At 40.0% G+C, this 22,994-nt stretch overlaps 1 protein-coding gene and 1 long non-coding RNA gene across 12 annotated transcripts in view; one reads left to right on the top strand and one right to left on the bottom strand.

Moving 5' to 3' along the window:
* ABCD3 (ATP binding cassette subfamily D member 3) overlaps window positions 1-22,994 on the bottom strand; it is a 163,833-nt gene that overhangs the window by 96,503 nt on the left and 44,336 nt on the right. For 2 of the 11 annotated variants that reach the window (XM_053214486.1, XM_053214487.1), the window contains exons 1-3: window positions 15,966-16,102; window positions 14,415-14,556; window positions 14,150-14,255 (exon numbers count right to left, since the gene is read on the bottom strand). Coding sequence is in view for 4 of the 11 variants with exons in the window: in XM_053214478.1 (XP_053070453.1) it covers window positions 12,320-12,469; window positions 13,117-13,145 (179 nt within the window). In the remaining 7 variants the exon portion in view is untranslated. Of the gene's footprint in view, window positions 1-12,319; window positions 12,470-13,116; window positions 13,161-14,149; window positions 14,256-14,414; window positions 14,557-15,965; window positions 16,103-22,994 lie in introns of those variants that run through there. The other 9 variants (XM_053214484.1, XM_053214485.1, XM_053214488.1 and 6 more) reach the window with 7 other exon arrangements.
* Window positions 21,961-22,994, top strand: part of LOC113599249 (uncharacterized) — a 34,456-nt gene continuing 33,422 nt past the window's right edge. Inside the window, exon 1 of the long non-coding RNA XR_008295052.1 lies at window positions 21,961-22,240. This is a non-coding gene — a long non-coding RNA (uncharacterized LOC113599249). The remainder of the gene's footprint in view (window positions 22,241-22,994) is intronic.

The following is a 22,994-nucleotide window of genomic DNA, read 5'->3' as shown; positions in this document are numbered from 1 at the left end:
GCCACCCAGGCGCCCCTAACTAATTAACCATTTGAATTAATGTATCTGACCCTCTGCCTTCCTCGCTTCTACCCAAGCTCGGTAAAGACAGGGATTTTTTTTTTCTTTTTTTCAAACATCATACCTCCAGTTTTCAAGACAATACTTGACACATGGTAACGCTCAGTATTTGTGGATTGACAGTGTGCTACATGAGCATTGGGCTGCTTTCTGTCTATCTAACCATTGGCTGGAAGAGGCTCATCTCCTTCACCTTCTGTACTGTTACCAGATAGAAGTAGTACCCAGTCCTGAACACCGGCCTAACAGGTTGAAGTTCTTACCACCACCTCACTACTTTTCTACTAAGTCCCTTCTCTGAACCTGGATCCTGCTTTCCTCTAAAAATGGTGATCAAAGCATGCTGATCAAGACTGATAATTGGATCCTGATGATGAAAACAACTCAGCTCAGAAGCTCTTGATTTGTCCTTCTGCCCTTGCTACCCTGGTATCAAATTGTCTCTTACCTGAGAACCATTTTCCTCCAAGGAGCTCCAACTGCCTCTTAGAGCACACATGTTATGAGTCACATAGATGCTAAGGGGCCAGAGGACCATACTGTGCTGGATATTGTCCATGTTAGATGGTAGCAACAATGTTCTATGCTTATTGATTATTTCTCTTCTTTTTAAAAGATATACAGGGTTTTTTTTATTAAATATTTTAATTTTGGGGGTGCCTGGGTGGCTCAGTTGGTTGAGTGTCCAACTTCGGCTCAGGTCATGATCTCACGGTTTGTGAGTTCGAGCCCCGCGTCGGGCCCTGTGCTGACAGCTCAGAGCCTGGAGCCTGCTTGGGATTCTGTGTCTCCCTCCCCCTCTGCCCCTCCCCCTCTCGTGCTCTGTCTCTTTCTGTCTCAGAAGTAAATAAAAACATTTTTTAAAATTTACAAAAAAAAAAATTTTAATTTTTTTAATGTTTATTTTTGAGAGAGACAGAATGTAAGCGGGGGGGGGGGGGGGGGGGGGCAGAGAGAGATGAAGACCGAATCTGAAGCAGGCTTCAGACTCCGAACTGTCAGCACAGAGCCCAACGCGCAGGGCTCAAACTCACCAACCTTGAGATCGTGACCCAAGCCAAAGTCAGACACTCAACCGACTGAGCCACCCAAGTGCCCTAAAAGATCTACAGTTTTATATGAAGAGCACCGATGGCTGGTGGTGGCCAATGTCTTAGGTTTCGGGTGAGAATATGACTGCATTGTTAACACCCAGGAATGCTATACTAGCTGATGGGACTCTGGGTATGCACCCTGTTTGGGGGAAATGAATTTTTCACCTAGGGGAGAAAAAAAAAAAGACTAATGGTGGATGCTGATGGGGAAAAGGGAAGAGGGTTGACTGAGGGCAGAGTCTTTATTTGCTCCCTCATATCCATTCACCATCTTTTCACACTCTGCTCTGTGCCCCTGACTTTTATCAACAGCATTAACCAGATTTCCAACTGGGACGGGCCGGAGACCAGAAAATGAGAGGGCAGCGAAAGTGTGATGGGTCGATTCCCTTGACTGCCTGTTTGTGAAGTGACAGGTTATGCATTCCTACACCTAAGGCCACAGCTCCCTCGCTCCCTGCTACTACTGCATTCTCACTGGTTTCAGCCATCCCTCCCTCTTCTTGCTTTCCCCAGTTTAGAGACCGTAGGCTTCCTGCTGTTGCCAGCCCTGTAGAACTCCTCCAGCCTGTATAGTTTCCCTATATCTTGTCACACATTGTAAGTAGTAATGTCATTAAATTTTCTTTAGTCATCTTTTTGAGGGTTCCATCTCTTTCCTGCCAGGCCCCTGACTGATCAAGCAATTAAAGGGGAGTGGGATGGCTCCAGGAAATGGAACACATAAATAACCTTCCTGCTAGGGAGAAATGGGGACACAGATCACTCATAGCATGGGACGGAAAGGTTAAAAGCGAGGCACTAGAAGACCAAGTGGGAATGGCATTTAGTGGCAATGGTAGGTACAAAGATTGTGTGGATTGGGATGGCCATGTCTTACAACCCTGGAGAGCATATATAGAAAAAAAGGGTAAAATTTAAGGCATTTAAAGCCCAATGCAGGGCATGGGTGGATAATCAGAAAGCATCACATTTTTAAAGTAATCCCTTGGATCCTATAGGCACGGGGCAGATGCAGCTGAGAATTAAACACAGAACCTAACTGTAAAATTTGCAGAGTTTCAGTGTCCGTTAAATGCACAATACCATTAAGGCTCTTATGCTCAGTTAAGACACTAATAGGAAAGGAGTAGGAACCTAAGACTTTTAAGCAGAAGAGATGGGGCTGAGAACTTCAAATCCCCATAGCCTCTGAGTTTTCACTGCCAGCAGCAACATCACCTCCCCTTGCTCCAAGGGAACCAGACTCCCCCTGCATAAAAACCTACCAATGGCTTCAGTTTCCCACTCACTGTCCATCTAGTTGGTGGCAAAACCCAAGAAAGTCTCGGAGGATAACTGTGGAATTTTGCAAGCCTTAATTAGGTAATGATGTCATTTGCAGTCTGGCTCTACTATGCAGATACTGACCTAGAAAATGCTTTTATTCATTCGCTATCAGTAAAATTTCAATCTTAATATCTCACACATTATCAACATCGGTCCATTACATTGGTTACATTGTGCTAATTGTGCCTGGTGAGTGGGAAAAAGAAAGCATTAGAAAAATAAAGCATCACAGATAGATGCTTTAATGAAAAACATGGGTGCTAAAGATGGAGCTAAATTCTGAGAGTTCAGGGCTCTGGCACACCAGTGAGTTTCTGTGGGTCCAATGTTAAGATATCACCTCAAAATGTTATAGACAAGTTGTACCTGGAATGTCCCACCACAAGGACAAGACCTTTTTGGACATACCATATTTAAGCATGGTTTTCTGACTCTTTTAGTAGTAGCACATGAGGCATCCAGTCCTGAGTGGCATCCAGATCAAGAAAAGGCTCCGCATTAGGTTCAGGCTACTTGGACCTTATGATCTCATAGGCCCAACGGTGTTGGAAATGTCTCTATCAGGTGGATGTTGTAAGGAGCCTCCTGGTTAAGATAGATACACTTTCTTTCTGCAAATTAAACTATTCTGATTGTATATATATATATATATATATATATATATACATACATATATATATGTATATATATATACATACATATACATATACATACATACATATACATACATATACATATATATATATAGTCAATACACTTTATGAATTTTAAAACTCCACATACTCTTCCTTCTCCCTCTTTCACTTGACTGTCTTTCCAAATAAGTATATATTGAACATCTATCAGATTGTGCTAGGCATTCTAGTCTTTAAGTTCTTTTTTAAAAAAAGTTTATTTATTTATTTTGAGAGAGCAAGCAGAGGAGGGGCAGAAAGAGAGAGAGAGAGAATCCTACACAGGCTCTGAGCTGTCAGTGCGAGCCCAGAGGTGGGGCTTGATTCCACAAACCCTAAGATCATGACCTGAGCCAAAATCAAGAGTTGGTTGCCCAGCCAACTGAGTGACCCAGGTACTCCTAGTCTTCAAGTTCTTTAGTCAAAGAATTATGACAACCATCTGGACTCTTAGAGACAGATTCTTTTCTCAAAGCAGCACAATTCTCTTTATAAAAACCAAATTTGCTTTGTTTTCAGGTTTTAGGCCAGAGTGCAACTATTTTTATCACAATTAAAAAGTGGTCCTCTTCTATCTGAGATTATCTTGTCTTTGGGAAAGATATATATGGAACAGGAACAGAGGGAAGGTACAATCACATGAGGTGATCAGGGGAGTTGCAGATGTCAAAGTCCAATCACACGACAAACCAGCAGTCTTTTCAATGTGAGATGGATAGAATGCTTCTGAGATTAAAGCAAAACATTAACCTGGATAGACTGCAGTAATAAGATCTCACTGTCTCAAAATAACAAATATAATTTCTTGCTGAGGTCCTTTTTTTTTTGTTTTTTTTTTTCCTGCTGTGGGCACTGTTCTCCTTACACAAAGACTCAGGCTGATGTAACTTCCACCATCTGGTACTTTGCATGTCACTGCGGCAGGAGGGAAGAGGCATAGCCAACCGTGCACTGACTTTTAAAGGCTTCCACTTGCAACAAACACAAGTCATTTCCACTCCTGTCCCATTGGTTAAAGCTATGGTTGACTTCAAGAGGGTGGAGAAATAGAATTCTGCCATATGCTTTCAAGGAGAAATATTGTACAACAGCACTACACAACATCACAAATCAACTCAACAACCCATTCAGCCCCTACTTCCCTCCAGGATTCTGAACGCAATCACCTAAATATAATAAAAAATATTTCTGTCAAGATAAAACATTACTCGCGTTGCCGTGTTAGGACAAGGGGGAGGAAGGAGAAGCACTTAAAGCGGCGGGGGCCGTGCGGGAGTGAGGTTGGACCCAGACCTGTGGCGTCCCTACCTCCCTCTCTCCTGGGAGCTGGGGGATCCTGAGTTGGGCGGCGGCGGCGGCGGCGGCGGGCGGCGCGAGGTGAGGGGCGGGGCGAGGTGAGGGGCGGGGTGAGGTGAGGGGCGGGGTGGGGCGGAGAAGTGACCGGGCGCTGCCGCCGCTGGACCGCGTGCTGCTTTCAGGTAAAACCTCAGGAATCACAGCAAACACAGGGACCACAGAGGCGCCGTGACATCACCTCTTAGCAGCCCCCAAAGAGACTGACTGCCAACTTACTCAGAAATTAATTGAGACTGTGAAGCCCTTTGGGGTTTTTGAAGAGGAAAAGGAACTGCAGCGCAGGATTTTAATTTGTGAAAATTAAATAATCTGGTAAAAGGGTGGATCCGAGGAATCAGTGAAAGCAAGAATCTTCCACAATCTGTAATTGAAAATGTTGGAGGAAAAATTGTTACATTGGGATCTCACAAGTTGAGTACATACAAAAGGCTGTTGAAGAAGCATCAAACTGTGTTTTGATGGAATAGAGATTTGTATTTGGTTTGCAGGTTTAGCACTGCAGGCTATTCCAGAAGACTTGGATTTATGAGACGACAATCTGCTTAAGAATTTAGATATAAGCTGCATAAGAAGCCTTAACAGTTGCAGGGTAACCAATGACATTTTACATCTAGTACCAAACATTGACAACTTCAGTTGTCTCTGAGAGCTATCAAACTGGGGGCCACAGCATCTATTCCAATATTTTAGGTTTCCTCGGAGATGTTTCCTGGACTATACTTATAGCAAGAATTTGTCAGCTTTATCCAAATGAAATAGCGTCAACTCTTGTACATAAATTTTTCTTGGTATTTCTAAATGGTATGTGTTTAGATTATATTAGAATAAAATTGATTGTAGATGTTGGAAAAAAATATTAAAAATTATTCAGTCATTAAATATTATAATGATGGTTCCAAAATACACATAGGGGGTGAATTTATACACACTGAAACTATAGGTGCTTTTTTCTTTTCTTCTAATTTTTACTTTTCTGACTTGTGAATTTCCTAGAGTGACCAAGTAGCATCTTTTATAATGGAAACCACCAATAAACTTAATTGTGTAAAGAATGTTTATGAGACTATAATAACTTAGAAAAGATGCTTATGATTTTTTAGTGAAAAAATTAATACATACAATTGCATCTATGTTGATACATATATCTGTGGTCAGGGACAAAAGAAATAGATAAAATGTTAGACTGTCTGGGGGTGCCTGGGTGGCTCAGTTGGTTGGGCATTTGACTTAAGCTCAGGTCATGATCTCATGGTTTGTGAGTTCGAGCCCCACATCGGGCTCTGTGCTGACAGCTCGGAGCCTGGAGCCTGGAGCCTGGAGCCTGGAGCCTGCTTCGGGTTCTGTGTCTCCCTCTCTCTCTGCCCCTCCCCCACTTGTGCTCTGTCTCTTTCTCTCTCAAGGATGAATAAATATTAAAAAAAAATTTTTTAATGTTAGACTGGCTATATTTTGATGAATTTTAAAACTCCACAGCTTTTATTTATTTATTTAAAAAAGTTTCACATGCTCCTCTGACTGAGCCAGCCAGGTGCCCCTTTTTTATTTTTAAATGTAAAATAAATAAGGGGTGCATGGGTTGCTCAGTCAGTTAAGCATCTGACTCTTGATCTCGGCTCAGGTCATGATCTCAGTTTGTGGGTTTTGAGCCCCGTGTTGGGTTCTGTGCTGGCTGTGCAGAGCCTGCTTAAGATTCTCTCTGCTCTTCTCTCACTTGTGTGCTCTGTCACTTTCTCTCTCTCTCTCTCTCCTTCTCTCTCTCAAAATAAATAAATAAACTTAAAAAAAAAAGAAAAGAATAGGGCAGAAAGTATGGAGGAAATGCTATTTTCAAGCTCTGGCTTTATTTCTGGAAAAGCATCCATCTATTATCCCCAGGGAGAGGACATCCTCTGTCAGGTATAGCAGGACAAACAGAGGGCCAAGAACAAGGAGACCTAGTTTGTAATTCTGACTCTACAGCTAACTGGTTTGGGATTTTGTTTTATTCATTTAACCTCCCTTGGCCTTGTGTAGTCATCTGAGAAGTGAAGATATTGATCAAGATGATCTTTTTCATTTCCTCTGAGTTCCAAAATTCTTTAGGCCACATGAGGTACAAGGGTCCTAAATCCCTGTACTGTGGAACATGAATTGCCTTATAAAATATTTGCTTCATTCTAGCCCCCAGTGGCCAGCATGATAATATTAGTACATAATAGGCATTTAATAAGTGCTTGATAATCAAAATTCAACCCACTGAATAGTCATGATCATCCTCCAGAGTAAGATGATCTTATAGAGGTTGAATTTACATGCTTAATAAGAGTACCAGGATCTGTCTGCTCCAAAGTTAAGGCATACTTTCTAATACATAAAGCAAACTAATTTCAACATAGAGAATCTGTTAAAATTCTTAGAGATGGGATCAACTTTAAAAACAAAACTAGAACATTGTTATGGTATTCTGAATTATGGAAAACATTTAGTCATTGACTGTTTTGTAAGATATAGTATTGGCATTGTGTTATTTATTGAATAGTTAGTACTTCGGCCTCCTGTTGGAAGGACTTACCTTTTAGCTGAGAAAAACGTTGTGTGTATGTTGCCTAATTTAAACTTGTCCAGGCACTCAATGTGCAGTAAGCCAATGGCTGAGACACTGGTTTTGAAGCCAAAGGAAGCTTTATTATCAGAAAGGCAGCCCAACAAGAAGACAGGGGATCGTTGCCAAAGCTGCTTTGCTTTGTTGTGCTTAAGGACAGCTTATCCACAAGAGAGGTCTTCTTGAAACCTTAGAAGGAGGGCCTCAAACAATCTGGAAGTATGCATTCTTCTGGACAATGAGGCAATTTGGGGCCTGATAAGATCAGATACTAGATAAGTTGGGAACAAAATGGTGTGTGGAGCTAAGTTAATAATGCAACTAATACAACTATAGTTCTGCTTATGTTTTCAAAGCAGGTCAAGAAAGCAGGTGTCTGGCCTCACATTTGTGAACCATGAAAAATGCATATAAAACATATTACAAAAATACGCAAGATTATAAGGCAAATGCTGATTATCTTTGAACTCCTCACCCTTTGCAGATGCCAGTGATTGGATCCATGATTGATCGCCTATTAAACTGCTTTCACAAAAAGAAAAAACAATATTTACTTTGTACTATATATTACCCTGTAATTACACTTACATCTTTCCTTTGAATCTTAGGCCCACCTTTGTTCCAGATACTGTGTCAGTCCCCTCTTTGTTCCAAATTTCTTTTTTTTTTTTTAATTTTTTTTTTAACGCTTATTTATTTTTGAGACAGAGAGAGACAGAGCATGAACGAGGGTGGGGCAGAGAGAGAGGGAGACACAGAACCGGAAGCAGGCTCCAGGCTCTGAGCTGTCAGCACAGAGCCCGACACGGGGCTCGAACTCACGGACCGCGAGATCGTGACCTGAGCCAAAGTCGGACGCTTAACCGACTGAGCCACCCAGGCGCCCCTGTTCCAAATTTCTTAAGGTAAGGGTTATTTCACCCCATCCCTATTCCAAGCAAAGAATTTAACTACCTGGGTAAGTTCTCGCCCAGGGTCAAGCCTTAGGGATCTGATTCCCTCTCATCAGGAAAATGCTTAAGATGGTGTCACAATTACTGGATTCTTTCTGTAGAGGGCCTAACTGTTCTCAAAACAGTAAATCCAAATAGCTTTGCTTAAACTGCTTGCAGTTTAACAACTAAATTATTGAAAAGAATATTTTGGGGCAAATTCCGCAAATTCCTCAGTCCTGAATATTTTCAATTAAAATACAAATGATGGTTTTCTTCCCTAAGCTAGATTTTAAATAAGAAGATTTCAAAAAAATCATCACACACACAGAATTCTAAATTCACTAAATTTTTTTCATAGCCGCTCACCTGTTCACATACACAGACCAATCACAGCATCTGCACATGGTTGGGAATTACCACAGGTTGGAGGACTTTTTCAGTGCTACAGTGGAGGCAAGGCAACTGTGACTATCATTTCAATGAAAAGCACTAAAGATCCATCTAAGTTTTCTTTTTTCCTTAGCCAAAATCTAAAACAATGCATCTAAGTTCCTCTGCTTACTCAAGGCCTTCTCCTTATCTCCCTGAATTGTGTCCTGACTTCAGGCTACATGTTCTGAATAAAATGTGACCAGTATGAACTCTGCTTCAAGGTGTACTTAGTCCTCTAAGTTTGGTATCCTCTTTTTTGGGGGGAGTATTTAATAAACTTGAATATAAATATTTCCTTTGTTCTTATGTTAGAATTTTATATTCTTTTTTTTCCCTAAGATTTTATTTTTTAAAGTAATCTCTACACCAACTGAGCCAGCCATGTGCCCCAGGATTTTATATCCTTTTATGAACTTCCCACATGGCACAAACCTGGCAAGAAGGTATATAGACCATCCCTGCCAATGTCAGTCCATTGGAGGAGAGCTAGCTTCTCACAGATCTACAATAAATGTAGATGCCTTTTTCCATAGTGGCAACTGAGACCAGCTCTCTATTCACTAGCTCTTGACCTTTGTAGAAGAGAGCAACTTCTCCCGGTCTGAAGACATTTGAAAGATCACACCTGAGGCAGGTTTTTCTCTAGATAATACTTTTCTTCCTCAGGCTGACTACTACAGTAAGACTTCATAGCCCCCAAGCAGAAATACCATTCTTGTGCCAAGAAGAAGGGCTTATGAGCCCCAAAATTGCAGGACCTAGTTAATAGGAATATTTTAGGAATCTGGGGGACACATGTGCAGGGATCTTGAGCATACTGGATTGAGGATGGTGGTGGGAGGCAGGAATAGAAAGCTGGGTGGAGTATAGCTTATTGATATTGGGAGTACTTCTCCATGACTTGGAGCTTGGTGTTCTGTCAAGGACACCAGTAATGTGTCCAACATGCTGCTGAGAAGTCTCTTTGAAGCTTGCACACTCTGATAGCCTAGGATAAATGAGATGGAGGTGCTGAAACTGACTTGGCATAGTGCTGCGGAAGGGGTCTGAAGATTGGGGGATATAAGAATATTAGAATGAGGTTATTATCTGTGATCAGAGAAACCGATACTTGACAGCGTTCCCCAGGAGGAACCAGAGGACACTTCTCTCACTAACGCGGTGAGGAACGCATTGCTAAGGGATACCAGTTAATTTGAGAAGCTCTGTGACAGCTGTCTTGTATACGCTGGGGTTGACAGAAGATGTTGCCATGAAACTGAGATTCCTACTATCGAGGAAATGGTAGGATTCTGGAATGGCAGACACCAATGGCAGTGTTTACCTGTTAGAATAAAGGGGGCATACGTCCTAATGGGCAGCAAGGCTATAGTAAGTAGTACGCAGTATGCTTTGACCCTCAGGAATTAGCCAACAAACCATGGTGTTCCTAGGGGTGAGCCACATGGAGAGCCAACCAGAATGTTACTTGACTTGTATAATAAAACAGAAAAATTGAGAGCTGGAGAACAGAAATCTTCACCAGCTCTTACTTCAGAGAAAAAGAGCCCTTTACCCAGTTTCTAAGTATGTCACTTCCCAGACCCAAAGCCCATTCATTGAGGAAGAGGTAGATCCCTTTGAGGAAAGACAATGCAATGCTACTGCAAATATATATGATAAACACTACCATGATCCTTTCCCAGAGGGATATAAGACTGTTCATCGGGTAAATATGCACTGGCAAAAAGGAATTGTCAGACTTTTTAAGAATTGTTGAATATAGGGACCAGGGCTATGTGTTCGTACTGAATCAAGAGACCTGAAGTACCTTTGTTATTCTCTGCTTAAAATGGGGTCATAGGGAGGCCAAGTGATAAATGGAGTCCTAGCTCAAATATGTCTCACTATGGGTTCAGTAGATCTGTTGGACCCACCTTGCGGTTATTTCTCTCATTTATGAGCGTATAGTTGGGACACATATAGTTAGTAGCTGACAGTGCCTTCACATTGGTCCCCCAACCTGTGAAGTAAGAATCTCTAGGTTTCTTCCTTCAGCCAAGTTAACAAATCAAAGTAATAATACATGCTGGCAGAATTGAGTACCAGTTACCCACAGTGATTGCCAAATCAATAATGCGTCATGGAATTTTAGGGTTATTTTTTTCCTTTCCCTGTCTTATTCCTCCAGACTCTCACTCCTACTACTTAGGATCCCTTCTTAAACAAACAACCTGCTTGCAAGACTGCTTTTTCAGAAACTCAGGCCAAGATGATTCTTCAGTGGCTGTATCTGTGTTACTCCACTTATTTAGAGGAACTGTACCTCTATCTTCTATGGCCACTTGATCCAAATGGAGCTGCATATTCTTAGGGAGCTTTCTTTCCTTGGCCACAGTGGTCGGTTATGGGATAAACAAAGTAGTTAGTTAAGACACACAAAATGAGCCAAGTAGAGTGCTTCTCCAAATTTTCTTTATGTGGAGCTATTGGAAAAAATAGCCTCCATGGCTGGGCACTACTGGTAGAACAGAGAGTCTGACCAGATCTGCAAAAACTCACATTTGCCCAAGCCATCGTATCTGCCTTTCTTTTGGGTGAATTCCCTCAACCTTCTCTACCGTTTCCAAATTATCTTGAGTGTATCTTATTGGCAGAATTTAAATTGCATCCAGAAATGTAGTTCCTAACCTCCAGTCCCTTTAATGCCAGGGAAAGCACAGAAGAGGGTGGAAATAGATGCTGTTTTGCTAATAAGCAATATCAAACACAGGGAATAATGCATACTTCATAGGATTGGCAATAATTAAATGAGATTCCATACAATGACTGGGTCAGAGTAAGGATTAAATATATGATAACAATATTCAACTCAAAAAATAGGTAAAGTGATACTGCCATGGTGAAAAACTGTGATCTATCTGGACTGTTTATTATTAACACCTCTATGGGGATAGGATAACCATTCATTTCTACACATGTATAACATAAAAGATAGACTGAGACTATCTTTTCTGCCATTATATTACTTTATCTGTATTACTTAATCTATAGAACAACCATGTGAGATAGATACTGTTGCCTCCATTTTACAGATGCAGAAACAGGCTTTGCAGAACTATGTCATCTGCTCCAGTTTACATGGTCAGTAAGTAGCAGAAACAGGCCTGGAACCTACTGTTTTTTGGCTATGAGGTTTGTAGTTTTTACTCTGTACCATAATGAATAAACAGAAGAGGAAATCCAGGAAGCATTTTGGAAGAAGCAAGATTTAGGTCTTTGAAGAATTCAACAGGTGACTATGGGGAAGGAAAAGACATTCCAGGTGGAGGACAAGCCTATAGAGAGGAAAGCCTAAAGCATACCTGGCTAGCGATGAGTGATTTGGGGCTACTGAATTCAGAGATGCAGGGGAACATATTCCCGAAGAAGCCCAGTGAGGCCAGCAATTATGTCTGGTGTTGCTCACCATTAGGGCCCAGCAGAGCACCTTGCACATAGTGGACTTAATATTTTTGAATAAATTGAAGATGAGTCTGAAAACATGGCTGAGGTCAAGATTTAAAGGGCTTTGAATACAAGGTTTGAACTTCATTCTATATGGGATAGGAAGTCTTATGAGGATTGCAAAGAGAACAACCATACTGTGGAATCTATGGAAACACTTTCCTAGGCACCATGTGTAGGAGAGGACCAAAGGTGAAAGATCTATGCATGAGGCCTGCGTGAGGGTAGTTGCTATAGTGGTTAAGAGTAGAAAGAAGGGAAAGAATTCAAAAGGCATTTTGGAGATGGAATCAACAAGTTGACAAGAAATTTTAGAGAAACCTGGAGATTACACAGATTTCAAGTTTGATTGACTGAGAGGATGGTAATTACTCAAGGTGATGGCCACAGGAGGCAGAGTAGAATAGGAACGCTAGGTGGGGGTGTGTGGGGTCAAAAGATGACTTCTGCTCTGGATGGTTTGGTTTGGAGATGCATGTACACCAAGGGAAGATGTTCAGCAGAAAGCCAGCAGATGCTGCCCTTAGGGGATAAATCAGAAATACCTACTTGTGCATGATTCAGGTGGAAGATATAATCAAAACTGTGGACTGGAATAAATAACCCCAGATCATCAAATGAGGAAATGTAGATTGTGTAAACACCTGAGATCAAATTCTTGCTCTGTACATGGACCGTACTTTCAAATAAACGTGGTGATGAGGTGCCTAAGTGGCTCAGTTGGTTAAGCATCTGCCTCTTGATTTTGGCTCAGGTCATGACCTCACAGTTCATGAGATCAAGTCCCATGTGAGCTGATAGCACGGAGCCTGCTGGGGATTCTCTCTGCCTCTCTCTGCCCCTCCCCCGTTAATGCTCCCACTCTCTCTCTCTCAAAATAAATAAATAAATCTTAAAAAACTATGACGAGCTGTAAGAGGGAAAGTTAAAGTCATTCCACACATTCTTTTTTCATAAAAATCTGAGGAAGATCTTGTAAAAAATATAATATGCCAACATATACTTCACAAATCAGTATTTTACTAAAAAATTCTTCCCTAAAAATTATTTTAAAATGCAAAACATCTTTAGAAACACTTAGCATACATCCAGAATAAATTGCTTACAAATTATTTTGCAGCCACCTTTGTATGAACATGGATTATCTACAAAAAGTGAATATCGCATACCTTTGACAATGTCCAGCTGACACCTTCATCCATGCAAAATACAAGTTGCTGTTTTCTCCTGTAACGTTTGATGAATACCTGATCCTATATTTGCATTGTGAATTGAGTATCTTAATTGGTAAGGCTTTGCAAAAGTAAACCAAAAACTGAGTTTGTGGAAAGGGTTCAAGAAATGGAATTGTTCTTCATAATAGTAAAGTTTGGAAATCTTCAGGGAACCCTGAAGGGAAGGGGTGGAGTGAAAGGGAGAGCTGGGAGGAGCAAGAATGCAAGAGAGACAAGATAAGAGCCTGGTGTCATGCTTGGTGGAACGGAGGCTCCAAGAACTTATAAGAACAGAAATGACTAACTTTCAGTGTCTTTTTTTTTTTTTTTTTTTTTGCAGACCACCTCTTCTAGTCTCTGGCAAACCAACAGTGAGTAGTAGATGACATACACTATCGCAACCACTCAAGGCCTATTGTTAAATAAAGGCTCAGAAAAATGAAGTAAGTGACCCATCCAAGGTGACAGTGGTAAGCGGTCGCATCAGTAGCATGCCCACACTGTCTTACCCAAGAGCTTGACAGACACATTTGGGAGGGCATCAGACTTTCCTTAAATTGTGAAATGGAGATTTAATCTTATCTTAACAGAATAAGTTTCACATAGAAAAAGGTTTTGGAATATAGAAGCAAAGGCAAATAATTTATCTGAGCACATCTACTGAGAAGAAAATGTTAGAGAATCAAAGAATGAGTTACACTTCTATAGCAGCTCAGAATAATCATTACAGACTGAGATGCTTAACTCTGAAAATTAAATCAAATGGAAATGTTACTCACTGAAAACCTTACTTGTTCCAGTGAATTTCTTTAATGGTTAAAGATTTGATTGGCTACTTAGAAAAACCCAAATAGTTATATTTATAATCTTATTCATGACTCCAAAGTATTAAATGTATAAAATATTATTATGGACATCCTACAGCACTTGACTGCCTTTGCTGAATTGACCATATTCCAAACTGTGATATTATTATTTGTGTACTTACATTTTCTCTTCGACTGGTTTGAAGTTCAGCTTTGCATTTCTTCAAACTGCCTCGTCTATAGTAAGTGATGAGTATGCGCTGAATTGAATCGACAGTCTTCCCAGGGCTAGTTACATATAATAGAAGAGAATAAAATCTAAGATATCTTAGTAATTTAACATTTGCTTTGAAAAGGATAAACCTGTGTTTATGAAACTTTTAGGCTTTTATTGTTTCTATTATCAAATTAAAATATAGTTTAGGATCTCTTGAATTGATATCGCACCTTTGTCCTGAGGAACTCATTGCTCACCATGGACTTCAAGGCCATCATTTAAGTCATAGATGGCCATCGCCAATCCCACAAAGATTTCTACCCAGGCTCTGGCCCACAGGGAGGTATTCTGCTTGGAAAGGGGAAGGACCTCCTGCAGAGAGAGGCAGGGGGAGGCCTGGGTGAGGGGAGAGAGATTGATTGTAAAAGTAACTTCTGCACTTCTAAAAATTCCTCAGTTTCTTAAAATTTGAAAACTACAGATATATATTAAATGTGAAGAGAAAATGAATATAGCTTCTGTCATTTTGGTGAATATCCTTCCAGTCCTTTTTTTCCTGAAATTTTTTTCTTTTTTTCTTTCTTCATTTTTTCTTTTTCTTCTTCTTTTTTTAAGTAGTCTCCACACCCGTCATGGAGCCCAACATGGGGTTTGAGTGCACAACCTGGACATCAAGACCTGAGCTGACATCAGGAGTTGGATGCTTAAACGACTGAGCCACCCAGGTGCCCCAGAACTTTTTTCTTAATTGTGATTATGCACTATAAATGCTATTGGAATCTGTGTGTGTGTGTGTGTGTGTGTGTGTGTGTGTATTTCCCCACTGTTTATGAAAATTTCCAGATAAATGCTTAGCAACATAGGTAAATGTCTCCTGAAGTTGGATTAGGGTGACATTTCTCAACTTGTGGGTAATGATTGCTCCAAGATTCATAACTTACACATAGGGGTGCTGAAATATAACGGTTTTGGAAGATTATTATAAATATTTTCCATGGCCAGGAAAATAGAATCCAGAATGCCTTTGTGCCATCAGGCACTTTTTTTGTTAAAACTTGCCACTTTAGTCATTTTTTTTTAATTTTTTTTTTCAATGTTTATTTATTTTTGGGACAGAGAGAGACAGAGCATGAACGGGGGAGGGGCAGAGAGAAAGGGAGACACAGAATCGGAAACAGGCTCCAGGCTCTGAGCAGTCAGCACAGAGCCTGACGCAGGGCTCGAACTCACGGACCACGAGATCGTGACCTGGCTGAAGTCGGACGCTTAACCGACTGCGCCACCCAGGCGCCCCCACTTTAGTCATTTTTAAGTGCACAGTTCAGTGGCATTAAGTACATTCACATTGCTATGCAGTCATCACCACTATCCATCTCCAGAACTTTCTCCTCATCCCAAACTGAAACTCTGTACCCCACAAAAAATAACCCCCTTTCTCTCCTTCCTCCAGCTCCTGGTAGCTACTATTCTACTTTCTGTCTCCATGTATTGGACTATTCTAGTTACCTCGTTTAAGTGGAATCACCCAGTATTTGTCCTTTTGTGTCTGGTTTCTTTCATTTAGCATAATGTCTCAAGGTTCATCCACATTGCAGCATGTGACAGAATTTTGTTCTTTTGAAGGGCTGAATAATATTCCTTTGTATGTATCTATGACATTCTGTTTGTCTATTCAGCTTTTGACGGGCGTTTGGTTGCTCAAGCACTTTCCTAGGAGTTAATTTAACCTGTGGGGTCTATCTCCATTTTCAGATGAAGAAACTGAGGCTGAGATAACTTACCCAGTAAGTGATGAACTTGAATCCAGAAGCCTAAGCAACAGCCTGAAGTCTTAACCGTTATGCTGTGCTCTTCCTATGTTTTTGAGTGAGGGTACAGGAAGTTCCATTCTGTACTACGGGGGAGGAAACCCCCACAGGCTGGAAACCCCCACAGGCTGGATTGGGATAGGAGGGCTTCGCGGCAGCTGTGGCTCTGGCTCTGACCCTCAAAGGAAATGAAAGATTTAAATAAACTGTGGGCTGCGAGAACTGAGGCGTAAAAGGGCAGGGACAGGATTTGCTTTGAGGGGAATGATTGTGTGAGGGCCTGTTGAACCAGACGTTTTCCAGGGAGGTCGTGTGCCAAGCAAAACACCTGTCGAGAAAGTTAAGGCGAACAGCGACCCAAGCAGTTCCCCATAGCCTGTGCCACAGGACACAGTCTTGTCAGGACTGGGCTTCCTTCAACTCGGCCATCGGATTAAAGGTTAAAACCGAATGTACGTTTCCCCCCAAAACCTGTAGCACGTTAAACTTGTTAAATCAAATGGTACCTTAAGTGACCGAGAAGGATCGGCTATTTAAAGAAACACGTCATTTCTTGTTAAAGCAATGTGGAGTACAGACTGTTTTCTCACGTTATACTCCACCAAGTCATTCATCAACACCGTGGAAAGACAATCCATCTCTTCACGGCTTTACCTCCTCTGCTGAGAGTGAACAGGTGAAGACAACAAGAAACGTGAGCAGTTAAGAATTAAACTACTGTTTAAATGGTAGCACTTGAGGCTTTAAGATCGTGAGGTGCTTGAGAGCAAAAACCCCTGTCTTGTTTTCCTCTATCCCCCTCGGAGCCTAGCACAAAGTAGCCACCCAGACTTTGCAAATACAGTCTCCTGAACAGCAGGGAACCAAACGGCAGGGACCGCTTGGAGTGAAGAGGAAACAGGCTCCTGGACTGGACCCAGTCACCTTGGTGGGGTGACCACTGGCAAATTATTAAATGTTCTGGGCATCAGTATCCTTATTTGAAAAATGGAAATCATAATGCCTAGTTGAGTTAAATAAATCAGTTCACATTTAAAAACTCATTTTTAAGAGCCCTTATTAAGAACCGTGGGGTTGACTCCATTTCAAGATAATCATAAGTGGCATTGGAGAATTTGGAGACTTCTATCCTGAGATTCATTTCAGAGATTTCAGTCAGAAAATAGCAATATCGAGAGGCATCTGGTAAGTGATGGTTTGTCCAGTGAAGTAAGAACTTGCCCTTTGTACCTTAAATGCTTGTCCTTCTCAGGTGCCTGCCATAGTCATATCGGCCTGTCACTCCATGGGACAAAGTTCATGTCCTTGTTTTAGCTAAGTCTTTCCTCACAGTCTGTGTATTAAAACAAACATATGTACCAATGTCAGTGCTCCAGAATATGTAAGAAAAAAATTGATAGAACTGCAAGGAGAAATAGACAGGTTTACAGTTACAGATGGAAATTTCAAGGTTCCTTTCTTTTTTTTTTTAATGTTTATTTTTGAGAGAGAGAGAGAGACAGAATATGAGTGAGGGAGGGGTAGAGAGAGGGAAGGAGACACAGAATCCAAAGCAGGCTCCAGGCTCTAAGCTGTCAGCACAGAGTCCAACGTGGGGCTCCAACTCATGAACCATGAGATCATGACGTAAGCCAAAGTCGGATGCTCAACCGACTGAGCCACCCAGGTGTCCCAAGGCCCCCTTCTTAACAATTGATAGAACAACTAGACAGAAAATTAGTAAGGATACAGAAGAACTCAACAAGAGCATCAGCCAATAAGATCTAAGAGACATTGATACGACACTCCACTCAACAAGAGTAGAACACATTTTTGACAAGTACTTGTGAAACATATGCCAAGATAGACTGTATCCTAGGCTATAAGACAAATCTAAACTGAAATTACACAAAGTGTCTCTCCAAAAACAATGGAGTCAAACTAGAAATCAATAAAGATGACAAGAAAATTTCCAAACACTTGAAAACCAAACAACACACTTAGGTAAGACACAAGTCAAAGAAGAAGTCGCAAGAGAAACAAACAAAAATACATTGATTGAACTGAATGAAAATGGAAACACAGCATATCAAAATTTGGGTACATAGCTCAAACAGTGCTGAGAAGGAAATATATAGCACCAAAAACATACATTAGAAAAAAGGAAAAGTCATATTAATAATCTAAGCTTCCACCTCGAGAACCTAGAGATGAAAGAGCAAAATAAACCCAAAGCAAGTAGAATAAAATAAATAATAAGGGTAAAAGCAGAAATCAATGAAATTGAAAATAGAAAAACAATAGAAAAAATAAATAAAACAAAGAGCTGGTTCTTTGAAAAGATCAGTAAAATTGACATACCTCAAGCAACACTGACAAGAAAGAAAGAAAGAAAGAAAGAAAGACATAAATTACCAATATCAAGAATGAAACGGGAGATATCATTAGAGACCCTACAGACATCAAAGGGATAATAAGAAAATATCATGAACAACTCTACATACATAAATTTGACAACTTAGATGAAATGGACCAATTCCTCCAAAAGCTCAAACAACCATAAATTAGTCAATATGAAATAGACCATTTGAATAGCTCATAGCTATTAAGGAAATTGGCTTTGTAATCTTGAAAACTTCCCAAATGAAATCTCTAAGTCTATATGGTTTCACTAGATAACTCTACCCAACATTTAAAGAACAATTAACACTCATTCTATATAATCACTTTCAGAAAATAGAAGAGGAGAGAGTATTTTCTAATTCATTTTATAAAGACAACATTGTCCTGATACCAAAACCAAATTAAAATGGTACAAAAAAGGAGAACCAAAGACTAACATCTCTCTTAAATATGGATACAAAAAGTTTAATAAAGTATCAGCGAATTGAATTCAGCAAAGAATTGCACAGCATGACCAATTGCAATAAGTGGGGTTTCTTTCAGGGATGCAAAGCTGATCCAACATTCAAAACTCAGTTAACATAACCCATTACATCAAGGAGTAAAGAAGAAAAAAAATCACATTATCTTGTCAATAGACACAAAGAAAGCATTTGACAAAACCCAACATCTATTCGTGATAAAAACTCTCACACACCAGGAAAAGAGAACTTTTTCAAGTTGATTTTTTTTAATCTACAAAAAACCTACAAGTAAAAACTAGAAACTTTCTTACTAAGATAAGGAATAAGGTAAAGATGTCCCCTCTCACCATTTCTTTTCAATTTCACACTTTAAGTCCTGGCTAATGCAATAGGACAAGAAGATAAAATAAAGGGTATACATATTGGAAAGGAAAAAATAAAAGTTTTTTTTTTCATTTATGACATGATTATCCATGCAGAAAATCTGAAAGGATCAATAAAAATCTCCTGGAACTAATAAATAATTACAGCAAGGTTACAGGATGCATAGTTAATATATAAAAGTCAGCTGCTTTCCTATACACCAACAACAAACAAATGGAATTTACAATTAAAAGCACAAAGATCATTTACATTAGAATAAAAAAAATTGTTAGGAGATATTTATATATTTCTTAAAATTTTTTTTTTAATTTTAGAGACAGAGAATGCAAGTGGGGGAGAGAGGCAGAGGGAGAGACAGAGAATCCTAAGCAGGCTCCACATTCAGCATGGAGCCCAATGCAGAGCTCAATCCCAAGACCCTGGGATCATGACCTGAGCTGAAATCAAGAGTCTGATGCTCAACTCACTGAGCCTCCCAGGCTCCCCAGAACCAATTTTTTAAATATTTAGGTATAAATATAACAAAATATGTACATGATCTATATGAAGTAAACTAAAAAACTCTCATGAAAGAAATTTTTAAAAAACTAAATAAACGGAGAGATATTCCATATTCATGGGTAAGAAGACTCGATATTGTCAAGATGTCAATTCTTCTCTACTTCATCTATAGATTTAATGAAATCCTAATGAAATTTCCAGCAAGTTATTTTGTGGATCTGAAACTGATTCTGAAATTTATATAAAGAGGTGAATGACCTAGAAGAGTCAATACAATATTAAAGGAGAATAACAAAATTATCCAACTTCTAGACTTACTATAAAGTAACAGTAATCAAGACAGGGTAGTGCTGGAGAAAAAAAAAAAGTAAGGTAAATGAAACAAAATAGAGAGTTCAGAAACAGACCCACATAAATATAGCCAATCAACTCTTGAAAAATGAGGCATGGCAATACAATGGGGATAAGATAGTTTTTCAGAATTAGCGCTGGAAAAACTGGACATCCACATACAAGCAACAAATGTATCTACACACAGACCTTATACCCAACAAAAAGTTAACTGAAAGTGGAGCACACACTTGAATATAAAATGCAACGCTATAAAACACCTAGAAGATAACATGGGAGAAAATCTAGGTGACTTTGAATTTGGCAATGACTATTTTAGACTAAAGTCCTGAATCATCAAATAAATAATTGATAAGCGGGACTTCACTAAGATTAAAAGCTTCTGTTCTGCAAAAGACACTGTCAAGAGAATGAGAAGACAAAGGCCTAGAGCAGGAGAAACTATTTGCAAAAGATATATCTGATGGGGACTGTTATCTAAAATATAGAAAGAACACTTAAAACTCAACAAAAAGAGAATGAACAATCCAGTTAAAAAAATGGGCAAAAGATCTGCACACCCTCCACCAAAGAAGATATACGGTTGGCAAATAAGGACATGAAAATATGTACAACATATCCTTAGGGAGCTGCAAATTCCAACAACGAGATACCTCTATACACCTATTAGAGTGGTCCAAATCCAAAAAACTGACATCAAATGTTGCCAGGATATGCAGCAACAGAAACTCCTCAGAATAGTTATGTACCTGGGCCCTGGAAGCAGGCAGCCTAGATCAAATCCTGACTCAAATCCTTAATCTTGACCAAGTCATCAGCCTCTCAGAACCACAGACTCCCCATGTGCAAATGGAAATGGTAATAACTATATTCTCATAGACTTGTTGCAATTTTGAAGCTACACTGAATTTTCACAAACTTAACACACCCATGTTAACCAGCCCCTCGGTTGTAAAACAGAACATTTCACTGACTATTGACATCCTCCTGGTGCTCCCTTTCTGTCATTATGTCCCAAAGTACTCACCATCCTGATGTCTAATGGCATAGATTAGCTTTCTCTGCTTTGTACTTCTTGTCAATGAGTCATGCAGAATGTACTATTTTGCATCTGGTATCTTTCCGAAACCCAATATCCTGAGATTGATCTATTGCACGTAATTGTAAATTGCTCACTCACATCATTATGTAGTATTTCATTGTGTGAGTATTCCGTAATGTATTCAGCATTCAGTTCTTGTTAAGCATTTAGGTTCATAGAGTTGTCTTAGGGGCTAAGTCTAATAGAATGCACAGCCTTTCATCCTTGTTCTCCGTCTTTTTTTCTGATACCTATGATCATTTCTCTCTCTCTGTCTCTCTCTCTCTCTGGTCTAGAGAAAAGAGTACTTGGATTTTTAAAATATAAAATAAATACTTTCTTCACACATTGAAAAATCCCAACCCTCTATTAGCATTCTCTTCTTCAACTATCCATGTGAAAAGGAGACCTCTCAAGATTCGGACCTTTATCTTCAAAGTCCAGTGTGAATTACAAAAGAGACTTTCCAGCTTTTTGAGCTCCAAATTCAGATCAGTTTGAACCATCTGCTTCATTTAAGATCTTTTTTAAAGGAGGCTTCGGATGTTTATAATACAAAAGCTTTTAGGGGAAAAAAGCCAAGTTCTCCACATGTAGCTCTAAGGAAATCTTGTAACATTTAAGAATCTCTCAAAGGTGAACTCTTCCTATCCCCATTTCCCTCAAGGGCACACCCCTTGTGGTTTAGAGAAAATGTGGAAATGAGTTACTCAACATTTCTATTGTAAAAATGTTAAGCAATAGAGCACTCCTGATTTAATCAAACAGATCCACCCACTGATACCCTCTGTCCCCAGCCTTAGAACACCTTTCACTTCTGCCCTCATTTCTCCAGTGATTTAAAAAAAAATTATTTTGGCAATTTATCTGAAACATTACCGATAATAGTGATGGAGAGAGGTTGGGCAGGGACAGTGGGCTGCAGAAGCGTCCAGTGCAAAGTCCAGATTTCCCCTTAATCACAGGCTGGGAAGAATGTGACCAGTAGCCAGAACAGTCAATGAGGAGAGGAGAAGGGACTTCCAAGACAAAAGGAAGGGGAGCAAAGGTAATTGCTATCTGGTAATTGCCCGATGTCATACATGGTGAGTAACTGTGCTGTGTGCATGTGTGTAGATATATGTGTGCGTGTGTGTGTGTGTGTATATATGTGTGTGTGTATATCCCTGAGACAGGCTTGAGAAGCTGCTTGTCTGTTTCCTCGACGGAAGTAGGGCAAATATAAGAGCTCCCAGTTACTGCCAGTCAGTAATTGGCATTATTTGGTCAATACCGCAGATGCCCTTTGAACACGTTGGTCATATCAAGGTGCTTAAAACTGCTAAATAAGGACTCATGTATTAACTTTGGACTGCCTTCCTAGGTGTTCAAATAAGAGATGAAGTTAGATATTAATGTTGAATCTCTTCTTCTGGGCAAGCAGTGGGCCCTGAAGGTGGACATGGGAGGATGAAACTGGCTTGCAGCCATGAGCTTGGAGGTCAAAGGGGTCCAAAGCCTAAGTGTCAGTTGAGGTAGCCTTGAGAAGCAAAGAACAGTTAGTATCAGTTGAAATGCTTTAGACCGCAAGTAACAGCATAGTGAGAAGTGCTAGATTAGTGGTTATATCTGTAGCTTCTGAGCCAGATCTGGGTTCAAATCCTAGCTTTGTCATTTAAGTAGCTGTGTGACCTGGGCTGGATATTTACGCTGTCTGTATCTAGGTTTCCTTGTCTTCCAAGTGAAGAAAATAATAAACACATAGGTTTGTTATAAGCCTTAACTACACACGTTCATTTAAGGTACTTAGAAGAGTGCCCAGAACTTAGTTCACTGTATGCTAACAAGTAATAGAATCTC

This window comes from Acinonyx jubatus, chromosome C1 (assembly GCF_027475565.1).
Source record: "Acinonyx jubatus isolate Ajub_Pintada_27869175 chromosome C1, VMU_Ajub_asm_v1.0, whole genome shotgun sequence".
NCBI lineage: Eukaryota > Metazoa > Chordata > Mammalia > Carnivora > Felidae > Acinonyx > Acinonyx jubatus.
This window is presented reverse-complemented; position numbering and strand designations above follow the sequence as displayed.